This window comes from Chelonoidis abingdonii, chromosome 6 (assembly GCF_003597395.2).
Source record: "Chelonoidis abingdonii isolate Lonesome George chromosome 6, CheloAbing_2.0, whole genome shotgun sequence".
Lineage (NCBI taxonomy): Eukaryota > Metazoa > Chordata > Testudines > Testudinidae > Chelonoidis > Chelonoidis abingdonii.
In genome coordinates this window covers 77,131,655-77,154,814 of record NC_133774.1, presented here as the reverse complement: position 1 = coordinate 77,154,814, position 23,160 = coordinate 77,131,655, and the positions used below count along the sequence as shown (strand labels likewise).

At 38.4% G+C, this 23,160-nt stretch overlaps 1 protein-coding gene across 2 annotated transcripts in view; it reads right to left on the bottom strand.

Annotated features, from left to right (window-relative positions):
- HSD17B4 (hydroxysteroid 17-beta dehydrogenase 4) overlaps nucleotides 1-23,160 on the bottom strand; it is a 106,837-nt gene that overhangs the window by 44,194 nt on the left and 39,483 nt on the right. For both annotated transcript variants that reach the window (XM_032799676.2, XM_075067170.1), the window contains 6 exons: nucleotides 22,345-22,448; nucleotides 18,807-19,043; nucleotides 16,379-16,430; nucleotides 12,439-12,510; nucleotides 10,667-10,770; nucleotides 2,626-2,691 (listed from right to left, as the gene is read on the bottom strand). In XM_032799676.2, the coding sequence (XP_032655567.1) occupies nucleotides 2,626-2,691; nucleotides 10,667-10,770; nucleotides 12,439-12,510; nucleotides 16,379-16,430; nucleotides 18,807-19,043; nucleotides 22,345-22,448 (635 nt within the window). The remainder of the gene's footprint in view (nucleotides 1-2,625; nucleotides 2,692-10,666; nucleotides 10,771-12,438; nucleotides 12,511-16,378; nucleotides 16,431-18,806; nucleotides 19,044-22,344; nucleotides 22,449-23,160) is intronic.

Below are 23,160 nucleotides of genomic sequence, written 5' to 3'. Positions count from 1 at the left end.
CAACTCAGCTATTACAATGTTTACTGTATGACTATAGTAGACTAAATCAGCAGGCTTATTGGGAAACAAACAGGAAAGCAAAACAATGACTTTAACAAACACTTGAGGGCTTTTACATGACAATGGGAGAGCCGCTGGCCCTGAGGAGACTGACTCAACTTTATACTGGGCCCACCGAGCTGGTTTTTGATTAGCAGGGCCAAACGTCTGGTAACTGAGAAGAGAAAGGAACTCTGCTGGATAAAAAGCAAAAAACACTCTTGTTTCGGGGAAAGGATGTTGTCTGGGAGCTGGACTGACAGTCACACTGGCTGCAGATTTCTGAAGAAGCTAGGCTTGTCTGCATCACCATCACAGGATGGTGGGCATTTATGTCAGATAGATACGTATGAACTATTCATTGTTTTCAAATCCTTTTTCTCTTATGTCATGCTGTTTCAGTGAAACCATGCTTTGCTTTATGAAGGCTGTTGGGTCACTCTATTCACCACTAGTGTCAGAGTTCCCTCCCCATTTCTACTCTCAGGTCAGCTAAGCAAGCAGGAGCTAGGATGGGGAAATGCAATGTCCAACATGAACTAGAATAAGCTAAATTTGAAGCTGAATTCCCTTGTAGGCAGTTAACTACCCTGCTCTCAGCCAGAGACAAAAATCTTCAGCTGCTCACAGTGTAAAAAAAAAATTATTTTGTTACAAGAACTTGACACCTTTGTCTCAGGCCAAGAGAGATAAGATCGCTATCTGCCCTCAGCTCTTGCTTCCAAGCAGCTTCTTTTAAGAAAAAAAAATACCTAAGGTTTGTGCTTCTGATTCAAAATGATCTCTGATTTAAAATGATCTCACCACTCTGCCACCATGTCAGGGTTCCCTCCCCACTATGAACTTTAGGGTACAGATGTGGGACCCTGTCATAAACAGATGGTTAAGGGTTAATGTCTCTTTTACTTGTAAAGGGTTAAGAAGCTCAGTAAACCTGGCTGACACCTGATCAGAGGACCAATAGGGGGACAAGATACTTTCAAATCTTGGTGGAGGGAAGTCTTTGTTTGTGCTTTTTGTTTTGTTCGTTGTTCGCTCTCCCAGGACTGCCGAGGGAGGGACATCATTCTAGGCTCTCCCAATCTTTCTGGATAAGTCTTTCATGTTTCAAAATTGTAAATAAAGCCAGCAAGCGCGATTAGTCTCTATATTTGTTTTCTCAATTTGTAAATGGTTCTTTGCTGGGAGGATTTTTACCTCTGTTGCTGAACTTTGAATCTAAGGCTGGAGCAGTCCCTCTAGTCTATATGAATCTGATACCCTGTAAAGCATTTTCCATCCTGATTTTACGAGATATTTTACTTTTTCCTTCTTTAATTAAAAGCTTTCTTTTTGAGAACCTGATTGATTTTCTTGTTTAAGATCCAAGGGTTTGGATCGTGTGAAGCTCTCAAGCAACCCAGGGGTGGGGATCTGGGGAAAGGAGGATGGTTAATTTCTCCTTGTTTTAAGACCAAAGGGTTGGTCTGGTCCAGGGAAGGTTTTGGGGGAACAGAAAGTGTGCCAGACACTAAATTCTGGCTGGTGGCAGCGTACCAAACCTAAGCTAGTAATTAAGCTTAGAAGTGTTCATGCAGGTCCCCACTTCTTGTACTCTAAAGTTCAAAGTGGGGAAAAAATCTTGACAGACCCGCATGAAGACCACATAAGCTTATTTTTACCAGCTCCAACATGATGGCTGAGTAATAAGATCAGCTAGGGTCTTTTTACTAACAGTCCCTAACTTTAAACATTTAGGAAAAAACAGATACAATTTTCAAAAACACTGAAGTCACTTAAGAGCTTGCTCCCATTTTCAAAAGTTAACTTAAGCACTTAGGAGCCAAAGTCTCATTGGCAGTCAATGGAACTTCAGCTCCAAACAGGACTAAAAAGTTGCATTTGAAAATGGTACTTAGACCCTTTTGGTAATTTCACTCAGAGTTCTCTTGATGGACTGCTGTTAGCTTCCGAATTTGTTTTATCATCTGTTGACCTTCAAAAAATGATGTAAGACTCATCTATTTTTTCAGGCTTTTGCTGTGCTGGAAGAGATTGTACTTGTAGTAAGAGTGTGGATCCTAGCAGAGGGAAGTGTAATTGGATTGACATTTTTGTCAAAAGGTTTCACTGTTTTTGTTTTTAATTTCTATATATGCAACCAGAGGTTAAGATGAGTGTATGCTTTATAAAACATTAACAATATTTTGACTGCGTCACTCAGCACCACTGTGTTCTGAACCACCACTGTTACTTTGTTCCGTATCTTGTCACACGCAGGCATTGGTACAAGTTTTCAAAAGTTCCTATTCTAATGAAAATTATTTTTCACAAATACAACGTGACATGCTAATCATTTTAGCCTCTTTCCCATCATATAGCATTTACATTAGAAAAACTTGGTAAGATTATAAGCCTTACAAAAGCAAAGAAGATCATACGTAAAAGTTTAAATACACACAGTTATGATATTCCAAAGCAGAACTCTTTAACTTTATTCCAGTGAAAATAGAGAATTTATTAAAACAAGGAGGGATGGGGGTAGGAGATTTCCCCAAGTAAATCTGATAAAGAAACTTTCCTTCCTTAAAAAAGTAAAAACTTTACCTGATCAGCTGTAGTGACATCAGAAAGTACAGCATCAGGTGTTCTATTAGGCGGGTTCACTGTTACCTGAATGGAAAAAGTTAGAATATTTAAATGCAAAAAGATGACTCTCCTTTACCCACCCTAAAATCATTATCAGATATGTTTAAAGAGAGCTAAAACCAGTGATTTCCCGGGGATGGGGGTTAAAACGTATTTAAGGATAAGGAGAAAAAATTTCCACCACGCTCAAAAAAGTTTGCATCAAGATTCTCTTTAATCATGCAACATCAATACATTTTTGCCACAAATTTGTCACTGCAGAACAACACTGCTCTTTTAACGTTGTACATTCCAGGGTCCTGCATCATTTTAAGAAAGCCAATAAGAATAACTGACCATCACTCCATTAGGTTTATAAACATCTGCTCCAACAACAATTTTAAGGCAACACACACCAAGCTATAAAGTGATTATTGATCCTAAAGCATTAAATCTGGTTTACACTTATACAGCAGACCATTTTAAAGATATTTTTTCCAAACTAAATTAAAAAAAATAAAGCTCAAGAAAGAAAGCTATTGGTTTTTGTACAAACTAACACTTTCACGGTTTGATCCAACTTTGAAACCTATCAAAACCAAGGTTAACATTTTGGACCATAAATTGAAGGGGTGCAGGGAAAAAAAGGTATTTAAATACTGCCTTATAACAAAAGCTTAACTAACTTTTTATAAAGTTCACTATATGAATGACTCTGGACCTTATCTTAGTTTTTCAAAGCCTCTGGCGTTTTGTTCTTTATTCTCCCAATTACATCCTGCATTTTGAACCCTATCACTTGAAACAAGGTCCTCTATGGCTTTGTTTTTTTGATTATGTAAATTGTAAACTCAACATGACAGTCTGTCAGACTCCATCTTAAATGGCTGATTTGTATGGAGCGAAAATATTGCAACTGGTTGAAAACTATTCAAGCAACTGAAATTTTTTCTTGAAAACCTACAAACTATTTACAATGTTAGATATATTTCTGACTTTTACCAATAGCAAGTCAGTTCTACAATATATCATTGCCTTTATGAAAGGTGCACTAAAGAGAATCAATGCTAGTTTAACCCATTAGATGATATGAAGTTACTGGCTCACTTTCCACAGTAGACACCCTAATTAGTGGTAGTTGGTGTAAATTATCCCAGGAAGGAGTGGGAGATACACTGAATTAAAGTGCTGGCACAGTAGCATATTATGCAATTTGTTGCCTTGCCTCTAGTCAGGAGAGGCGCCAAGGTTTTTGGTACCCTAGGCGAGGGTCCTTCCACGCTCCTGGTCGTTGGCAGAAATTCTGGGGGGGTGGGTCCTTCTGTGGCTCCTGGTCTTCGGGGCACTTTGGCAGCGGGTCCCGGAGCGAGTGAAGGATCCGCCGCAGAATTGCCGCCAAAGACCCGGAGTGCGGAAGGACCCCCGCCGCTGAATTGCCGGCGAGGGTGGCAAAATGCCGCCCTGCAAATCCTAGTGCCCTAGGCGACCGCTTAGGTCGCCTAAATGGAAGCGCCGGCCTTGCCTCTAGTCAGAAGCCTAGATAATAAAGAGAGACTCCCACCACTAGGCTAATGGAGAATTAATGGGCAAAGACATGAAACATTTGGTGTGGGAAAGAGCAAGACATAGAAGCACTATGGCTGGATGGATTCTGGCCTTGATCCTAAATCTGCTCATCCCCCAACAGAAGCAGAATATAAGGAAATGCTTTAATATAAATTGCAAAATACTGAAAAAAATCGCATCTGAGGTTTGATCTGATGTTCAAATTCTAGTAATACTAGCTTCAGTGTACTGAGCCTGTACATGAAGCAATTAAGACAGAGGATTCTTTGCCACCAAAACATAGCAAAGAGTCTGTGATGTGGACAGACTGCTTTATCTGTGCTCTCTTCTCCCATGAACTGATTCAAGTGCCTCTTCACCCCTGGGGAAGAAACAGTATGATTATGGAGGGGGAAATTCCTCCAATTCATATAGAGCTTTCCACTCCCACGGAAGAGCAAGATCTTGGGACGTAACTTCTGTGCTTCCTTCTGTTTGAGTTTAGGCTGGGACTGTTCCCTAGGGATCTGGGTGTGCTAGAAGAACTTCTCCTGGCTAAAGACTATTTACCCTAACAATTATTAGAATGATTATCTTCTAACTGAATAAATAATAATGCCACCACCTAGCGCTTACATGGTCCTCTTTATCTGCAGATCCCGAAGTGCTTTACAGGATCTTAGCATCCTTTTCCCCATTTCACATATGGGGAAACTGAAGCACAGAGATTAAAGTGACTTGTTTAAGATCACCAGCAGGCTAGTGGCAGAGTCGGGAATATAATTCAGGTCTCCTGACTCCCAGCCAATTGTGCTGTCCACTAGGCTACACAGAATAAGTAGGAATACCAAACATCACCGGACACCGCCAATACCACACCGAGTAACCGAGACCGCCGACCAGGGAAATAACCTACTCCCTTCCCTGATGGACCAAGGGATGCACCCCACCCATGTACTTATCCGCTCCACTGATATTGACTTGGACTCCTTATTCATTCCATGGGTGGTGTACCCGAGCCCACTTATCCACTGACACTTTAAAAACCCTTGCACCCCAATCTGGGTCTATGCCAGTTATGCGATATGTATGTATCTTTTCATTCTTATAAATGATATCTGTAACCCCCCCATAACCCAAGCCTGACCCCAGATGTACAGTACCTTCCCTCTCAACCTGTGTATATTCCATTTCAAACATTCACTTTAATAAAAATTTTACTTGCTTTCAGACCTAAGAGGAAAGAGATAAGGTAGAGGATAGTTCTGGGTAATTGCTTTTTTGTCCCAAGAGCTGGCTTCTCTGTTAATGTGCACATAGGGTCAATGCAGGGTTCCATGAAGTGGCATGGGATTAAGTGTTTTCAGTATGCTGTAACATTTATATGTTGCATGAGCCGTAGCAAGAGGCTCAGTGTCTCGGAACAGGGTAGTGATTGGGGCATGAGAGCGAGCTGTTTGAGGCTGTTAGTAGGTCAGTAGGGGTAACTGGAGGAAATGGCAAAGATCATCTCAGCTCCATTTCACAGAGGAAACTCCTCAGTTGTGTGTCATAAAACTTCACAATTCAGAGGTCTTACATTTCCAGCTGCTGTTAAACAATCATATAAACAATGAACTGGGTGACTTCTCAGTCTGTGTTTGCTCAAAAGTTTGTGATCCCATCTCTTGAGCACAGGCCTTACTAGAATCATCCATGCCTTTGCCACTTCAGAACACTACAATGGAGCTACTCCTTAAATTAACTCAGAAACTGAAGATGGCACAGGAAGTGGTGGCCAGCTTGATAAACACATTGCATTTTGCCATGAATACATGATAGCAGTGCTCCAGAATTTGCATGGCCTGTCTGTGGATTTCCATCTGATTCTGTCTTATTAAGCCCTAACTGGCTTGAGACACATGAAAGACCTCACCGCTCCCACCATTTAACACTGCTTTAGATTAAAGGAAGTGTTCAAACTCCAACTCTTTTAATACATGACAGAGGGAGCTGCTCACAATGTGTTTTGCATGAGGACCCCTAACTTAGAAATTCACTAGCATCTCTGGTCTGAAACTGCTTGAAAATCTGTGGGCAACCTAAGGAATACACCGCCACGCCCTTCCATTTGGACAAGGCTAATGTTGAGGAGATTAAGTTGTAGATTTTAATTTGGGAGGGGATCCATATTTTTTAGGAAATGAAGTGGGAAAGTATATGATTTGGGACTAGATTCTTGTGTGTGGAGAAAGGCTGTTTGATTTGCTATTTCTGTTTGTGTCTTAATACAAATACACAATTAACTATTACAAGGGTACCTAGAGTCTGGAATAGGCATTCTTTTATATATATTAAAAATTAAATAAAATCACTTATCACACTCTAGGTCTAAGCACACACCACACATTACAATCAAAAACTCTGTGCTAGATATTATAATACTGATTTTAGAGTACTGAGGTAAAGTGATTGAAAGATTTGACAAAAATTACAGTAAATCCAGAGGTAGAGTTTAGAACAGAACTCATGAGTCAGTCTCTCAGTACTCCGCTATAATCTTGCACATCCTACCTTTATATCTAGATCACCAACAGCTGAGACAAAGTTTAACATTATTACATCATCAGACATATTCGTACAATTTTCATATTTGGCAACTTCCCCATATCTTGTAAGACACGGTGTTTGTAGCAAATACACAGCCCTATAAGGAATTACATAAAAAATTAAAAACCATCCAGACGATCCAAGTTATATTCTATCCTCATCTGTATTTCCCTGTATGTTAAAAAGCCTCAAGGATAAAGGATTTATTTGTTCATTTAGTGAAACTAAGGACAACAATTTATTCATTTGTTGTGATGCAGGAGGATCACATACAGACAACACTACATCAGTGTGATATTAACAGAGAATAATTTTTCTCAATGTTAATATAAGAAAACTAAATACCACCACTACTTCCTAAACAAGAATCAGTACTATATAATTTTAGTCTAATTTTTGACCCAAAAGGTTTTTAATTTATTATCTAATTTCTAGTGGGTCTGTGCTTTTCTTACAAGCACCATGTTAGACAAAAAAGTCCATGAATGTTGAGCTGGGCCACTAATACCACCACTGCTGACTTTAGTAACAGCTCATTTGGGCTGCTGTGTTTAGAAAGATGACCTCACTGAAATCAGGTTTATGATGATAAAGTGTTCTGTTAAATTTGTCAAGGAGACGTTGAAGAGTTGTGCCCCTATGTAAAACAAGCATGATTCATCAATTTTCTGTTTATAAGTATGTGATATATTTAGAGACAGCCTTACCCCACTCCTTCTGTGGTTGGCTGAACCTCAAGATTTGAGCTTGAGATTAAGAAATCTGAACACAGTGCATAGAGATCTAAAATCTAAAAATCAAAATCAAAAAGCACATCTAAAATCAAAAAGATTTTTTAGCTGGTCAATTTACTGCTTTTGAAGTTGAACTAATATCTCAGAAAGCAGCCCACATGGGACTATAGATGTACTATCACAGGCCCTCGATTACAAACCGAAAATAAATTATCTTCTATGGTGCAGTGCCTACAAAATGGCAAAGTCCACATGATTATTATGTATTTTTACTTGTCTTACAGTGCTGCCTAAAGGCCCCGATCTGGAGAAGAGTCCTATTGTACTAACTGTCCTCCTTACCATTTCTTATTTACATGCCATGTTTTTCCTCTCATTTAGATGAACAGCTGCTTTACACATTTGGACTTGTGTTTAGGGCACATACACAGCAAACCTCACTGTGCCATTGTATGTCATTTGCCAACTACCTTCCAAGATGCTAGCGTTTCACTCTAGATAATCCAGAGAGAGAGCAGAGAAAGCCGATATTATTTCTTTTTCTGCTTCTGAAATCACGCACATAACTGCATCAATTTAGAAACAGAGCTACATCTAGAGGTTTTTTCCATGAACAGCATGTTCAGCAAGCCATTTTAAACAAACTGGAGAAACACCAGTTGTTTGAAAGCTCCTTAGCTGGGAATTTCATTTTTTACTAAACATGCAAACATTAAAAACATTCATAATATAACTACATAAGAAATCAAAGACTATAGGGCAAAGATCATAGGAAGTCAAGATTACATTAATCAAAATCAACACTTATTGTTTTGTATTCCCCTCACCCACAACTGATTCTGTGTGCATGCTCATAGGTGCATAACTACACTGAAGGCCATTAAAGTCTAGTTGAGAAGAAGAAGAAAGATTCAAAATACTTCCTTTAACTCACTAGTTCTCAAACTTTTGTACTGGTGACCCCTTTCATATTGCAAACCTCTGAGTGCGACCCCCGCCTTATAAATAAAAACACATTTACACCATTATAAATGCTGGATGCAAAGCAGGGTTTGGGGTGGAGGCTGACACCTTGCGACCCCCTGAGGGGTCCCGACCCCCAGTTTGAGAACCCCTCCTTTAACTAAAAGAATGTGTGCGGTATATGGTACAAAGTACTGACTAAAGGGATAAATCTGTAAAGTCTTAAGCACCTGAGTAACAATGGGACCACTCCTATGAGGGCAGTTACTTGTGTCATGTTACCATCTGCATTCAAAAAATGGCTCAATTTTTTTCCTGTAGAAAAGAAAAGCATTTGAAAGTGGCACCTAGGTATATATTCAAGTGCTAGGATAATAAAATGACAAAGTATAAATTTTGCACAGGACATAAAACAACCAGGACCCCTTGATTCAAGGAGATTCAGTATAAACCAGGGATCGGCATCTTTTGATACGCAGCTTGCCAGGGTAAGCCCCCTGGTGGGCCGGGCTGGTTTGTTTACCTGCCACGTCCACAGGTTCGGCCGATCGCGGCTCCCACTGTCCGTGGTTCGCCGCTCCAGGCCAATGGGGGCTGCGGAAAGCAGCGCGGGCTGAGGAATGTGCTGGCCACTGCTTCCCACCGCCCCCATTGGCCTGGAGTGGTGAACCACAGCCAGTGGGAGCCTCAATCGGCCGAACCTGAAGACACGGCAGGTAAACAAACCGGTCCGGCCCGCCAAAGTGCTTACCCTGGAGGGCCGCGTGCCAAAGGTTGCCAATCCCTGGTATAAACCAACAATAAAGGAAAGAACAGTGAAAAAGTCTGTGGAGAGGTCTAAATCTCTGTGCTACTTGTAAAAAGAGAAAAAAAAATAGTAGCCAGAAATCCTGATCTTCAAGTTGGTCTACAGGAGAGGTTGCACTCTCAGAATCTAATACAAAGAGACTCAAAAAAAAAAAAAAAAAAAGTTCTTGACACTGGATTGACTTTAGATGTTCTGCAAGGCTTTTGCTGCCCTAGATATTAATACAGAGATTTCAGAGATTTCCAAAGAGTTGACAGATCAAAAGGAAAGTGAGTAAACAAATAAAACATTTTCTTTCAGTTTCTAGCAAAGAACTCTGCACCCTTCCTTCCAGTTATGGAGAACGTAATCAAGTCACATTGGGGGCAACCAAACAAAAGATGGGAGGCAATCACAAAAGTGCTATACAATGCCTAAATTAAGATTGGCCTACATCAGAGGTTCTCAAACTGGGGGGCTGTGGAATGTATTCTAGGGGTGGGTGTGAGAAGCTTTAGAAGAAAAAAAAAAATCTACTGCACACATTTTACCCATAGCAATGAATAACTAGCAACGCTGATTCCCTCAGACATATCGGGGGGGGGGGGAGGGGTCTGCTTAAATTATGAACAAATCACACATTTTTCAGGGGTTGGTCAGGGTATAAAGAACAAACTTTGCAGATGTGTTCATACAGTTGCATACTCCATGCCACCCTTACGTCTGCATTTCTTCTGGAAGCAGCGCTATCCAGCTGCTCAGCACTGAAAGCAGCACAGAGATAAGGGTGGCAATACCTTGAGCCCACTAAACTCGACTTCTAACCCCCCTTTCAGCGGGACCCCCCAGCTGAGAAACGTTGTGCACTTCTGTATAATTTTACTCTATATACTTAAATGGCTCTGTTTGAATCAATGCCGTACTGTTTTTAATATTTAGTGAGAGGTGCATGTTGATTTTTTATTATTGGTATATGAACTTGTGTGGCGGGAAGCAGGGGAGCATAAACTACTACAACACAGAGAAGGGCACACAATCAAATACATTTGAGAACCACTAGCCTACATCATACTCTGAGATCAACATAACTGTTGCCAGCTTGGCTAGCGAACAGATGATTCCCTCAGAAGATGACCTGCAGCCTAAATTCACAGACCTCAAAAGTAAAGACCAGTTTAGACTGCAATTATGAAAAGCTTTTCCCACTTTAATCAGTCACCTCAAACTGTACCGCTCAGGCAATTCAGTCCTGACAGATTCTGAACAATCTGCTTGTGTCTGTCTTTTGCTGTGTCATTCCCAAGGTAACTGATCATCCCTAATCAATATACTAATTATTTTTCTTATATTACATTCAGTGAAAGACAATAGTTATTTCATCTGAAATACATTTAAAATTTACCTTCGCCTTTTCTGATGTTCGTTTTCCACCAAATCCTCCAGCTCCAACAATAAACAGAGAGAACTGATTATAGCACAACAGATCCTTTCCACAATAGGTGTGAACTGGAAGACAATACAAAATGAGAGGTTATATTCTCTTTTTTGAATACTCCTAACACTTACCCCCCCAGAGCCAATGGATATTGAATACCTTTGTTTTATATATGCCAATATTCATCTCCACAAGTTAGGGGACAATGTCCTCACTTTTGCATGGCACTGTCATAAATCATTTCCTAACAAGTGAAGATTAATGTCCTGTTTAAAACTACGCTATTATAGATGATCTTTAAACAAAAGTATTAAAATGAAAAAATGAGCTATTAAAATGCTGATGACATAAAAGTGCTAAAAAAATGGTTGACTACACACAAAGTGCTGAAATTAATGTTTATTTCAACATTTCACACATCATTAGCCACTTATTTAAATACTACAGAACTATGCCATAAAAAGTGATTTATTAGAAGCCATTAACAATCCCTGGTGAAAAAACACATTCACAACCTCATACACAAAGCAGCACTAATACTGTACGTGGAAAAAGCAACCCCAAAGGAAGATTTAATTTAAGGTCACTTGGTTTTCTTTTTGTTAAAGTCACTTTTGATTTTGCTGAACTTGAAGTATTTATAGTTACTGAGGTGAAACTGAAATCTCTCTATTTCCAATTTATTCTCACTTCTTATTCCATTAGGACACAGACTAGCATTCATATTTGAACATATTGCCAATAGTGCACCACTTCCACTTATACTGAGTGCCTAGTTTCTCCCATAATCAGCTAACCTTTAATGACCCAGACCAGAACCTTTAGGTCTGTTACAGAAATAGACAGACTCATTTGGATAAACTTCTAATGGGCCCAAACCTTCGCTTTTCAATCGTTCCTATGTGGAAGTAAAGCATAACTAGAAGGATTTGGTTGGAGAGCAATTAGCTTTTTGCCAGACTGAGTCATTAACTGTAAGAAACAAGAAAGGCAGAGGTCAGGAATAAGTAGTATTATTTGGAGGTTTTGAGGAAAAAGTAGGGGAAAATTTGTAAAGGATTCATGTAGAAATCTAAACAGTACATTACCTCAAAAAATCTGGTGGTTCATTCCCTATTAGTCTCATTCTAAAACCTGAACTTCCCAACAGTCATGTTATACCATAACCATGTCCCCAGAAATCAAGACACACATTTTGTGAAAGAAAAACACAAGTTATGGACTTCTTGGGCCCACTAAATTAATGCATGAGCGAAAAAAAAATTAACAAAAGAATAAAAACATTTCAGGATATGTAACTTAAAGGATGTCCTTTCATAAAATTCAAGTTGACCGTCAATTTAATTAGATGTTGGATTTTACAAATACACACATCTCTAAGAGAAACACAGTTCAGGCTAGCCAACTTCAGATAAGACTGTTTATTAGAAGTAATAACTTGTTTCTGTTTGTGTATTCAGCACCATCTTTCTGCTCAGGGGGCAGGAACACTATTGAATCTTCTGTCAATGTTCTCTCAAAAAGGAGAATTCTTAATTTCAGAATTTATCTATTCCAAAGAATAAGGCAACATGCATATGACTGCAAATAAGTTCCTTTCTCAGCAGTCACTGGGCCACATAGCACAGAACCTAAGAATTTAAACTGATTTTAGGCTGAAAAAGTTATTGTTAGCATAGGTTAAATTTTGAGACTGTCAGCTTTGATTGTGTCTCTTTAATAAATTACAATACGGTTACCATCTAAGAGAATAACTGCTCCTGAGCCTTTGTCAAGGATATCAGCAATAGTTGATTCTGAAGTTAATGGTCCTGAAAGGAGAGAGAATAGGAAAACGCGTATGTTATAGTACAAAGGTCTTAAATTACAATACAAGACGACTTTTTTGCAGGAGTATTTTAGCAAAGCTAATTACAAATATTCCCAGGTTTGTAATCTACACAAGCCAAGTTTTAGAAGTAGTTTATTTGTAATACATTAATACAATGCAGGTGAGGTTTTTGTTTAAAATGTCAGTTAACAGGAACTGGTATGTGTTGAGACCCCAATCCTGTAACTGACTCCTGTGTCCACTCAGAGCCCCACTGAGTTTGAGAGGCATCTACCTGGGTGGAGATAAAACCTCAATCTGGCAACTAAGGCTTACCTAAATGGTGAGTTAGCTCATGGTAAACCAGGATGTGAATCTACAGTGTACTAATTTGGCAGATAAACCATGCTACCACGCACTAAAAGTTCCATAGTGCACTTCGACATACTCCTATTTCAAGGAGCAATACATCAAAGCGCGGTATGAAACTTTTAGTGTGCAGTAACAGGGTCCACATGGCAATGCTAGTGCACTGTACAGTCACATCCTAGCTTGTTGTGCACTAACTCATTATACAGACAAGCCATTAGTGTCTACCAGAAGTTAAGGTGCACTCATGTCTGGAACATTTATGGTTTAGACTGGCTCATTAATTTCACAACAATAACTGTTTAAGGATTCTACTGGAAAAGACATATGAATAAGCTTCAACACTCAGACACATTCTAGCAAAAAACAGGATAACTGGCTAGGTGTGCCAAGGAAGAAAAACAGGCATATACTACAAAGGACTATTGTGAGGCTTAATATATCCCACTGAAAACCACGCTTCGGTCTGAAAATATTTCACCTCTTATTTTTAACAGAAACAGCTAAAATTATAATTGATAGAAACAATTTAACTGCTTTTTTCTATTTGTCTTCTTGATGCATTTTGTGTAAAAGTTAATTAAATTGTTTCTCCACATTACAAATACTTTCCTTTCCTCTGAGTTTCACACACAAACAGAAAGGGAGGGAAAACAAATTATGTTTTGTCAAAGATAAGAAAATGTAATTATAAAACCACAGAAACTGTCAGGTCACTGAGAAGCAAAAGTAGCACCTGAAACAACTGCCAACACCTGTCTCGAAATGAAATGGGTTGCAAGCTGATTGCCTGTCCTTTAAAGCAAAGCATGCTGATGAAGCGCATATAGATTGTAGGTGCCATACAAGTGCAAAACATAGTGGATAGAAAGTAGACACTTCTAAATACACTCAAAATATACTGTTTATCTCAGCCCTTATAGCAGGTCCACTTCCCAAAAACAACTATTCAGAACACTTGAAAAATTAATGGCTCTCTGTAGTCTTAAAGTTTTGTACTTCACATTAAATCTCCTACTACTTCTCTTTTATTTGCAAGGAGTCTTCTCCTAGAGAACATAGACAAGTTGTATCATATACACTAAATTATTTGGTGCAGGAAGTGCAGAGTATTAATTTAGCTATTTCTTGTGTCCTCTTTCTTTATCCAGAATGCTAGCGCTACAAGTGGATCAATATTACCTATCATATTCCACTACAACTAGTAATGCTGAATGTCAAATAGCAGGAAAGTGTTTGGTTTACTGTCTTCTCGTGTCACTGGTACATAAAAATATAATTAAAAGGGCTTCTGAATCAGCAACAACACCTTAACTATCAAGTACTGCAAAAAGCTCTAGTTAAAATGTTTAGCCTTTATCAGGCTAGGGGCTTCTCCCCGCCCCCATAAACCCTTTTAACACAATCCATTTTCAATTATTAAACCGAAAATGTTCAAAGAATCGGGCTCTTAACCATCACAAGCTTTCTTATCACTGAAAGTTATAAAATACAAGATTTTAAGCATGACTTGAACATTGAAGCCAAGCTTCTCTCAAGCAAGTGTTTCTGGTGTTCTTATCCTGAATATTTCACAATTTTAGACCTCTAGGGAGGCAAATGAATATTCTTCCATTTCAACAATTAAAAAAACAAACCATTTTTACACACAGGTCTATGCCATAATATGCATTGTGTGTGTATAATATCATCTATTGTTTGGTGTGTATACCAGGAAATCCAGCAAATAGGGCAAATATATTTTTAAAATAGATGTATTTAAGGTCAGGAATTAGGTATTAGGAATTGCCTTCTGAAAGTTCTTAAGAAGTTTTCAAACCAACAGCAACTCAAGGAGACAATCCAAGAGAGGAACTGGTGGCCAGTATCCTATGCAATATGATATTCTATTTTTTGAGATGTTATTGTTTGAAGTCTGTTGACAGATCTGGAAACAACTTGAATATGAGCCTGAACAATATGATCTTATTCACAGAGTCCTGTCAATTAATGGAGAGCATGCCATCTTTCCTGCAAGCAATAAAGAGTTCACGTGCTCCCTTTTGCTCTCAGAAGCAAAAAACTAGTTTATCCGTGGTTTATTTGGTTTCTTCCCCACTTGCTCTTACCTCTGTCTCTGAAGAATTTCTCAATACTACTTTACAAATAAATTTACATATATTCGGCAACCAGTACTGGAATTGAAAAAGATACAGTGAAGGGCAACAAAAATTATTAGAGGTATGGAACAGCTTCCATATGGAGAGAGATTAAAAAGACTGGGAATATGATAGAGGGCTATAAAATCATGAATAGTGTGGAGAAAGTGAATAAGGAAGTGTTATTTACTCCTTCACATAAACCCAAGTACTATGGGTCACCCAAATAAATGAATAGACAGGATGTTTAAAACAAAAAAAAGGAAGTACTTCTTCACACAACACACAGTCAACCTGTGGAACTCTTTGCCAGCGATGTTGTGAAGGCCAAAATTATAACAGGGTTCAAAAAAAAGAGCTAGGTAAGTTCATGGAGGATAGTTATATCAAAGACTATTAGGCAGGATGGGCAGTGATGCAAAACCATGCTCTGAACATCCCTAGCCTCTGTTTGCCAGAAGCTCTGAGTGGACGACATGGGGTGAATCACTTGATGATTGCCTGTTCTGTCACTTCCTCTGAAGCACCTGGCATTGGCCACTGTCAGAAAACAGGATATTGGGCTAAATGGACCAGTGGTCTAACCCAATATGGTTGGTCTTATCTTTGTAAATAGTGAAGTTTTATAATAGACTGTAACATATAGACTCCCTTTGGACACAGACCCTGATTATCCATTAATACATTTTTCAGTGAAAATTTTGAAGGCAAGGGATAAGTCTGTCTTTGTTCATATCTCTATAAAGTCAAAAGCTTCTCGCTCTTACTGATAGAATTTGGTCCAATAAAATATATTATCTCACTCAGCTTGTCTTTCTAAAATTAAAACATACTTAGTTGATTTCATTCTTTAAGTCTCACAGACACAAGGACAAACAATATAAGAAAGTACAGTTTCTGGAAACATATTCTGACAATTTGTGATCTCAACTCCCAGAGGTAATTAATTAAGTGTAGTTAATAAGTTGATCATGAGCTATATATAACACATTGTGAAGGCATACTAATTTATGTTTAGTAAGCAACTGAATATTCTTTTTCAGGCAGCTCAGCAGAAAGCCAATTGTTACCTTGTTTTTACTAAGTACGTCACAACAAATATAAACTATAGTTTTAGACAAAAAATAAAAATAAAGCATCATGTGATCAGATTTTTTTTTTTTTTTTTTTTTTTTAAACAGGACATCTGACTGGAAAGTTCCAACACCAGTATGATAAAGCCACACACACAAAATACAGAGTAAATTCGTAACAGAAACCAGTTCAAAACAATGTATCCATATTTCCATATGTAATGCTGATACAAAAGAAAAGTGAAGTGCAGTCATGGTGAATAGGAAACCATCAGAGTAAAGGACTGACCTGAAGTTGGAAGTGGTTTATATAACTCCAGATATTGCTCACCATGCAGTAGCTGTGTAAAGATAAGCAGCACTATAATGACAATCAGTATCATTTGCCACCACTTCCCCAATCCCTGTCATAAGCAAATATGTAGATACAGATATTTTGGAAATGTGTTCAGAATGAAAACATATTGCTACAAAATAAGGACAAGTGAGAAATTATATCAAGATCTTTCCACACTTGCATATTTTTAGCTGCACCAAGGCTATAAAAATACCAATCAAAATTGACGAGTTCATTATTTCAGAATATTTTGTTATGTAACTTTGACTGTAGAATTATTTAGACACACTCATCTTCGGAAGTTGTTGGTAACAGCCTAAAATCAAGCAGCCCTCCACAATCAGTCCTGACTTACAATCATGCAGTATTTTTGTGGAATATACTAAGCATGGGGAGATAGAGGTTGGATATTAAGGAAAACTTGCTAATTAGGGTAGCAAGGATAGTTCAGTACCATTACAGGCTTCCTAAGGTAGGTGGTGAATCCCCATCCTTGGAGGTTTTTAAGAACAGGTTAGCAAACACCAGTCGAGGATTGTCTATGTATACTTAATCCTGCTTCAGCCAAGGCGGATGTATTTGATCTTTTCAGGTCCCTTACAGCTCTACAATTCTATTTCCTAAGGTTCTAATTAGGAAGAAGCCATCAAAAAGATAAATATGGGCAATTTTATTGCCAGGTTAATCTCTGTCATCCACCCCATCATGTGTCAATAACTCAAACAGAATAAATCAGTTAGCACGAGCCTACACAGATATCAATTTATAAGTATTTCCCATTACTAAAAATTTGAACACTCCAAGCTGCAGAACTTCTTTTCTAACCTCAGAAATTATCTTAAAAGAAAGTGCATTCCAAACAGAATGCCAAAGAGATGAAGCGCAGTAAAAATTTCAGATTTCCTAAATTTTAAGTAAATGTTAAAATATTTCAGGCATATTTATGCTCTCCTTTTAATTCCTGACAAAATTTCTGAAGTGGAATCTAGTTTTCATAACATCCAGCACCAAACAGTTATGATTAACTGTTCATTCACTCCCCTTGAGTATCTATTATAGATTCTCAATTAGCAGCAGATTTCATGCCAAGCAATGTGATTTCACTGAATAATACCAAGTTCCTAGGTTTAAAATTACTTTAAAAAATAGTTCAGGTGTAAAAGTAGACATTTTAAAAAATGCATTAACAAATATCCCAGCTATAATTCAGTGCTTTGAATGTTCAGTGTTACTAGATGGGGTTTGAAGACAGATAACACTACAGGGGAGATGAACAAAGAGTCTTTTGACTGTAATTTATTTTAATGTATGGGACCAAGGAGAGAGGGAGGATAACATATGGCTCTATACCACCATTCCCAGGACACGGATAATGGTATATTGCTCTTCTTCCCATAGCCTATGTGTAGAACATGGTAAGAATAACAGACACTACAACCTTTTGAGGGGGCCTCCCTCTGTTTTGTGGAGCACTATGTTTTTTCCTTAGTTTCTCACAAACACAACAGGACATCCCATGTGCAGTCAACAAAGGCCAGCAGCAGTGATTCTGGTTAATACATATATAAATGTTAGGGGTTTGGCCATCTGGTGTTTGGATTTTGTTTGTTCAGCGTTTGAAGTCAAGACAGCTATGAAAAAACTCATGGTGTGGCAGGATTGTGACAAAAACAACAGCCATTTATATAGCTTTCTTTAGTTTTTATGCAGACCACAGTCCCAGTACGGAAAATGCTGTAAATCTTACATTTTTAAGCTTCTTAAAAATCATATTTCAACTATGATTTACGAAATTTCTTATGACATCATATTCTTGAAGAATGCAGCTTTATATAATTTATACTTGTTTAATATACATACGTGTGTGTGTGTCTATATATATATGTTTGAAGAGTGTGTGCACCCCTGTACAATGTCAACTAAATAAAAAAAAGCAAAGATTACACCTACTGTACTTGCTTTCTAGATTATCTATGGTAGAGAGCTTCGTCCCTGGAAAGAGCAAAAGAAATTGCTAAAAAATAAAATCCCTCCATTAACACACAAAAATTGAGAGCTAGATAAAGGATTTTGGTTTTTAACAAGGAGGACGTTGCTCTTCAAGCAAGATTCCCACTTAAAAAAAAGAGCACAATACACATGTGATTCATAAGCAGCTTAAGGGGGAAAATAAAAACCCACAAACTCTATATCGGAGAGGTAGGTAACTCATTTCAATACATGTTTTGTCCCGGGTTGCAAAAAATCAGAGCCTGTTACTTTTTCTTTTTCTAGAACAGCGACCTCTGAAGTTTTGGTATATATACTGAGCCATTTCAATTACAGTCAATTTATATAGCATGCAACACACAATAAGTTGCAATGGCTAAATCATACATACCTTTGTGAAGTCCATGTTAAGTCCTGGAACACTAGAAAGTCCACCATCCCACAGAGTTGCCTGAGCTGGGATGACTCCAAAGGTCGGTAAACAACAGAACTCTTCACTGCCTTCGAAAACGAATTTTAGATGGTCTGGATCCTTGGCTGACATTCCCACACCAAGAGCGTACAAAATCGGTTGCAAGTGAGTATAATTATACACCACTGTGGGCAACTTTTGGCCAACACATTTGCTCTGTGGATTAAAAATATATAGTATAATTCAAAGTTAAATGCTAGGTAGTATTTGATTTCAATTTACTTTCTGCAGGCACAATTATCATATAGCTGCAACATAATATATTAACAGTCTTGCTATGATTACTTATATGTAGGACTGTCAAGGGATCCAAAAAGTTAAGCATGCAATCCAAACAATTAATTGTGCGATTGGCTGAACAAGGAGGAGAACTAGTGGACTTGTAGGCGCTGAAGTTTTACATTGTTTTGTTTTTGAGTGCAGTTATGTAACAAGAAAAGCCCTACGTTTGTAAATTGCACTTTCATGATAAAGAGATCGCACTACAGGGAGGAGGGGTTGCCTTATATATTAAAAATGTACACACTTGGACTGAGGTGGAGATGGATATAGGAGATGGAAGTGTTGAGAGTCTCTGGGTTAGGATAAAAGGGGTAAAAAACAAGGGTGATGTCGTGCTAGGAGTCTACTACAGGCCACTGATGGGGACTTCAACTATCCAGATATATGTTGGGAAAAAACACCGCGGGGCACAGACTATCCAATAAGTTCCTGGACTGCATTGCAGACAACTTTTTATTTCAGAAGGTTGAAAAAGCTACTAGGGGGGAAGCTGTTCTAGACTTGATTTTAACAAATAGGGAGGAACTGTTGAGAATTTGAAAGTAGAAGGAAGCTTGGGAAAGTGATCATGAAATCATAGAGTTTGCAATTCTAAGGAAGGGTAGAAGGGAGTAACAGCAAAATAGAGACCATGGATTTCAGGAAGGCGGATTTTGGTAAGCTCAGAGAGCTGATAGGTAAGGTCCCATGGGAATCAAGACTGAGGGGAAAAACAACTGAGGAGAGTTGGCAGTTTTTCAAAGGGACACTATTAAGGGCCCAAAAGCAAGCTATTCCGATGGGTAGGAAAAGACAGAAAATGTGGCAAAAGACCACCTTGGCTTAACCACGAGATCTTGCATGACCTACAAAATAAAAAGGAGTCATATAAAAAATGGAAACTAGGTCAGATTACAAAGGATGAATATAGGCAAACAACACAGGAATGCAGGGGCAAGATTAGAAAGGCAAAGGCACAAAATGAGCTCAAACTAGCTATGGGAATAAAGGGAAACAAGAAGACTTTTTATCAATACATTAGAAGCAAGAGGAAGACCAAGGACAGGGTAGGCCCACTGCTCAGTGAGGAGGGAGAAACAGTAACAGGAAACTTGGAAATGGCAGAGATGCTTAATGACTTCTTTGTTTCGGTCTTCACTGAGAAGTCTGAAGGAATGTCTAACATAGTGAATGCTTATGGGAAGGGGGTAGGTTTAGAAGATAAAATAAAAAAGAGCAAGTTAAAAATCACTTAGAAAAGTTAGATGCCTGCAAGTCACCAGGGCCTGATGAAATGCATCCTAGAATACTCAAGGAGTTAATAGAGGAGGTATCTGAGCCTCTAGCTATTATCTTTGGAAAGTCATGGGAGACGGGAGAGATTCCAGAAGACTGGAAAAAGGCAAATATAGTGCCCATCTATAAAAAGGGAAATAAAAACAACCCAGGAAACTACAGACCAGTTAGTTTAACTTCTGTGCCAGGGAAGATAATGGAGCAAGTAATTAAAGAAATCATCTGCAAACACTTGGAAGGTGGTAAGGTGATAGGGAATAGCCAGCATGGATTTGTAAAGAACAAATCGTGTCAAACCAATCTGATAGCTTTCTTTGATAGGATAACGAGCCTTGTGGATAAGGGAGAAGCGGTGGATGTGGTATACCTAGACTTTAGTAAGGCATTTGATACGGTCTCGCATGATATCCTTATCGATAAACTAGGCAAATACAATTTAGATGGGGCTACTATAAGGTGGGTGCATAACTGGCTGGATAACCGTACTCAGAGAGTAGTTATTAATGGCTCCCAATCCTGCTGGAAAGGTATAACAAGTGGGGTTCCGCAGGGGTCTGTTTTGGGACCGGCTCTGTTCAATATCTTCATCAACGACTTAGATGTTGGCATAGTGAAAGAACTGGGTTTATTTAGTTTGGAAAAGAGAAGACTGAGAGGGGACATGATAGCAGTTTTCAGGTATCTAAAAGGGTGTCATCAGGAGGAGGGAGAAAACTTGTTCACCTTAGCCTCTAAGGATAGAACAAGAAGCAATGGGCTTAAAAACTGCAGCAAGGAAGATTTAGGTTGGACATTAGGAAAAAGTTCCTAACTGTCAGGGTAGTTAAACACTGGAATAAATTGCCTAGGGAGGTTGTGGAATCTCCATTTCTGGAGATATTTAAGAGTACGTTAGATAAATGTCTATCAGGGATGGTCTAGACAGTATTTGATCCTGCCATGAGGGCAGGGGACTGGACTCAATGACCTCTCGAGGTCCCTTTCAGTCCTAGAGAGTCTATGAATCTACAGTACTTGTATGAGGTGAACTGAAAAATACTATTTCTTTTATCAGTTTTACAGTGCAAATATTTATGATAAAAAATATAAACTTTGATTCCAATTGCAAATAGAAAACATCCAAAATATTTCATAAATTTTAAATATTGTTTAACAATGTGATTACTTGCAATTAATCTTTTTTAATTGTGATTAATTTTTTTTAATTAATCACGTGAGTTAATTGCAATTTATCAACAGCCCTACTTACATACCATGTCACAGGGAAGATATTTCTGGAACTGCAGTGGTATTTGTTTTTTTTTCCCTTTAAATGTACTCCATAACAATAAATATATTGTAAGGATGCCCTGTCTATATCATCATAGAATATATAGCAATAAAGAACCACATCCTGCAAATTAAACTACGCAGTAATTCAAAGAAAAACCACATTACAGTGGACAGCTCAATACACAATCATGATTAGCACCATAATAGACAGCTCATCCCACCTAGAACTTGTGGGTGGGGAAATCAGCCACGTGAAAGATAAGCTCTTCACAAAGAGCCTTGTCTGTCAGCTAAAAAAAAAAAAAAAAAAAAAGAGAGAGATATGGTGTCTTCACCACCATTCTGAACAATATCCTATTTAGGGTGTCTGAATGCTCCAAAGTGCAAGAGGTGGTGAGTATTATAGTTTAATTTATATATATAACTTCAGAAGTTCTACCGCTAATTAGAGAAAATAAGAGGAGAATAAGGCGCGAGTTTATTATTTCTGCTCTAGTTCACATCTAAAAAGCAACCTTTAGAGAAAGCAAGCCCAAGCTTCTGATCACACGCTGTGAGCAAGCTTGTCCTTGCTTTGGGTCTTTTGATAGCTACAAGATGAGTACCTTGCAAAAGCATTTTTACTTACTGGGTCAAAGTCTGAAGAAGTGGATCTAGTATAGCTTGTGGGATTCATAGAAACTCCTTCAGATTCTATTTGACTTAGCACATCATTCAGTATGCTTACCGATTCTGGAACAAATAAAAGGGAACAAACGATTTAAAAATAGCCAAAGAACCCTGCAAAAATCTGCAAAAGTCGATCCTTCTTTCAATGACATATGGGAAAAATAAAAAATGGGGGCAGGGGTGATTCAATATAGACAGATTTCTCTAACCAGAGTTTAATTCTGTACCTTACTGATGCCTACAAACCGTGTGTGGCAATTACATCCTACAGGTGTTCCACTGGCTCTGCACTCAGTAATGAGTTGTGATTTATATGATGAAGGAAACTATTTATTTCAAGCATGTGTCTGGAACAAATAACTGGTGCTATACATTACCTTGGTCAGGCAACCAAGTCCATAACTGTATATTAAATTCAACTTCCCCAGCACTAACATGTTAAGAGAAGACATCTTGCACACTGTTTACTAATTTTGTCAAAAGACAGGATTTGATAATTAGTGCACATTTTCTCCTCTGCATATTTATTTCTTTGGGGTATTCTAAAATCATGTTTTCTATCAATCATCCTCCTGTGCAAGCTGGGGTAAACAGCAAGAGCAAGTTGAAGCTAGAGCAATGCCATGATTTCAAGGGCAGATTACTGCACAACAAAGTGAGTCAGCACAAAGTATATGTTGTATATGTTCAGTATGCTGAAAGCATGACCATCTCTCTGCCTCTCTCACCTGACCCAGCCAGGGCTGCTCAATGCCAGGCCCCATGCCTGGGTGAG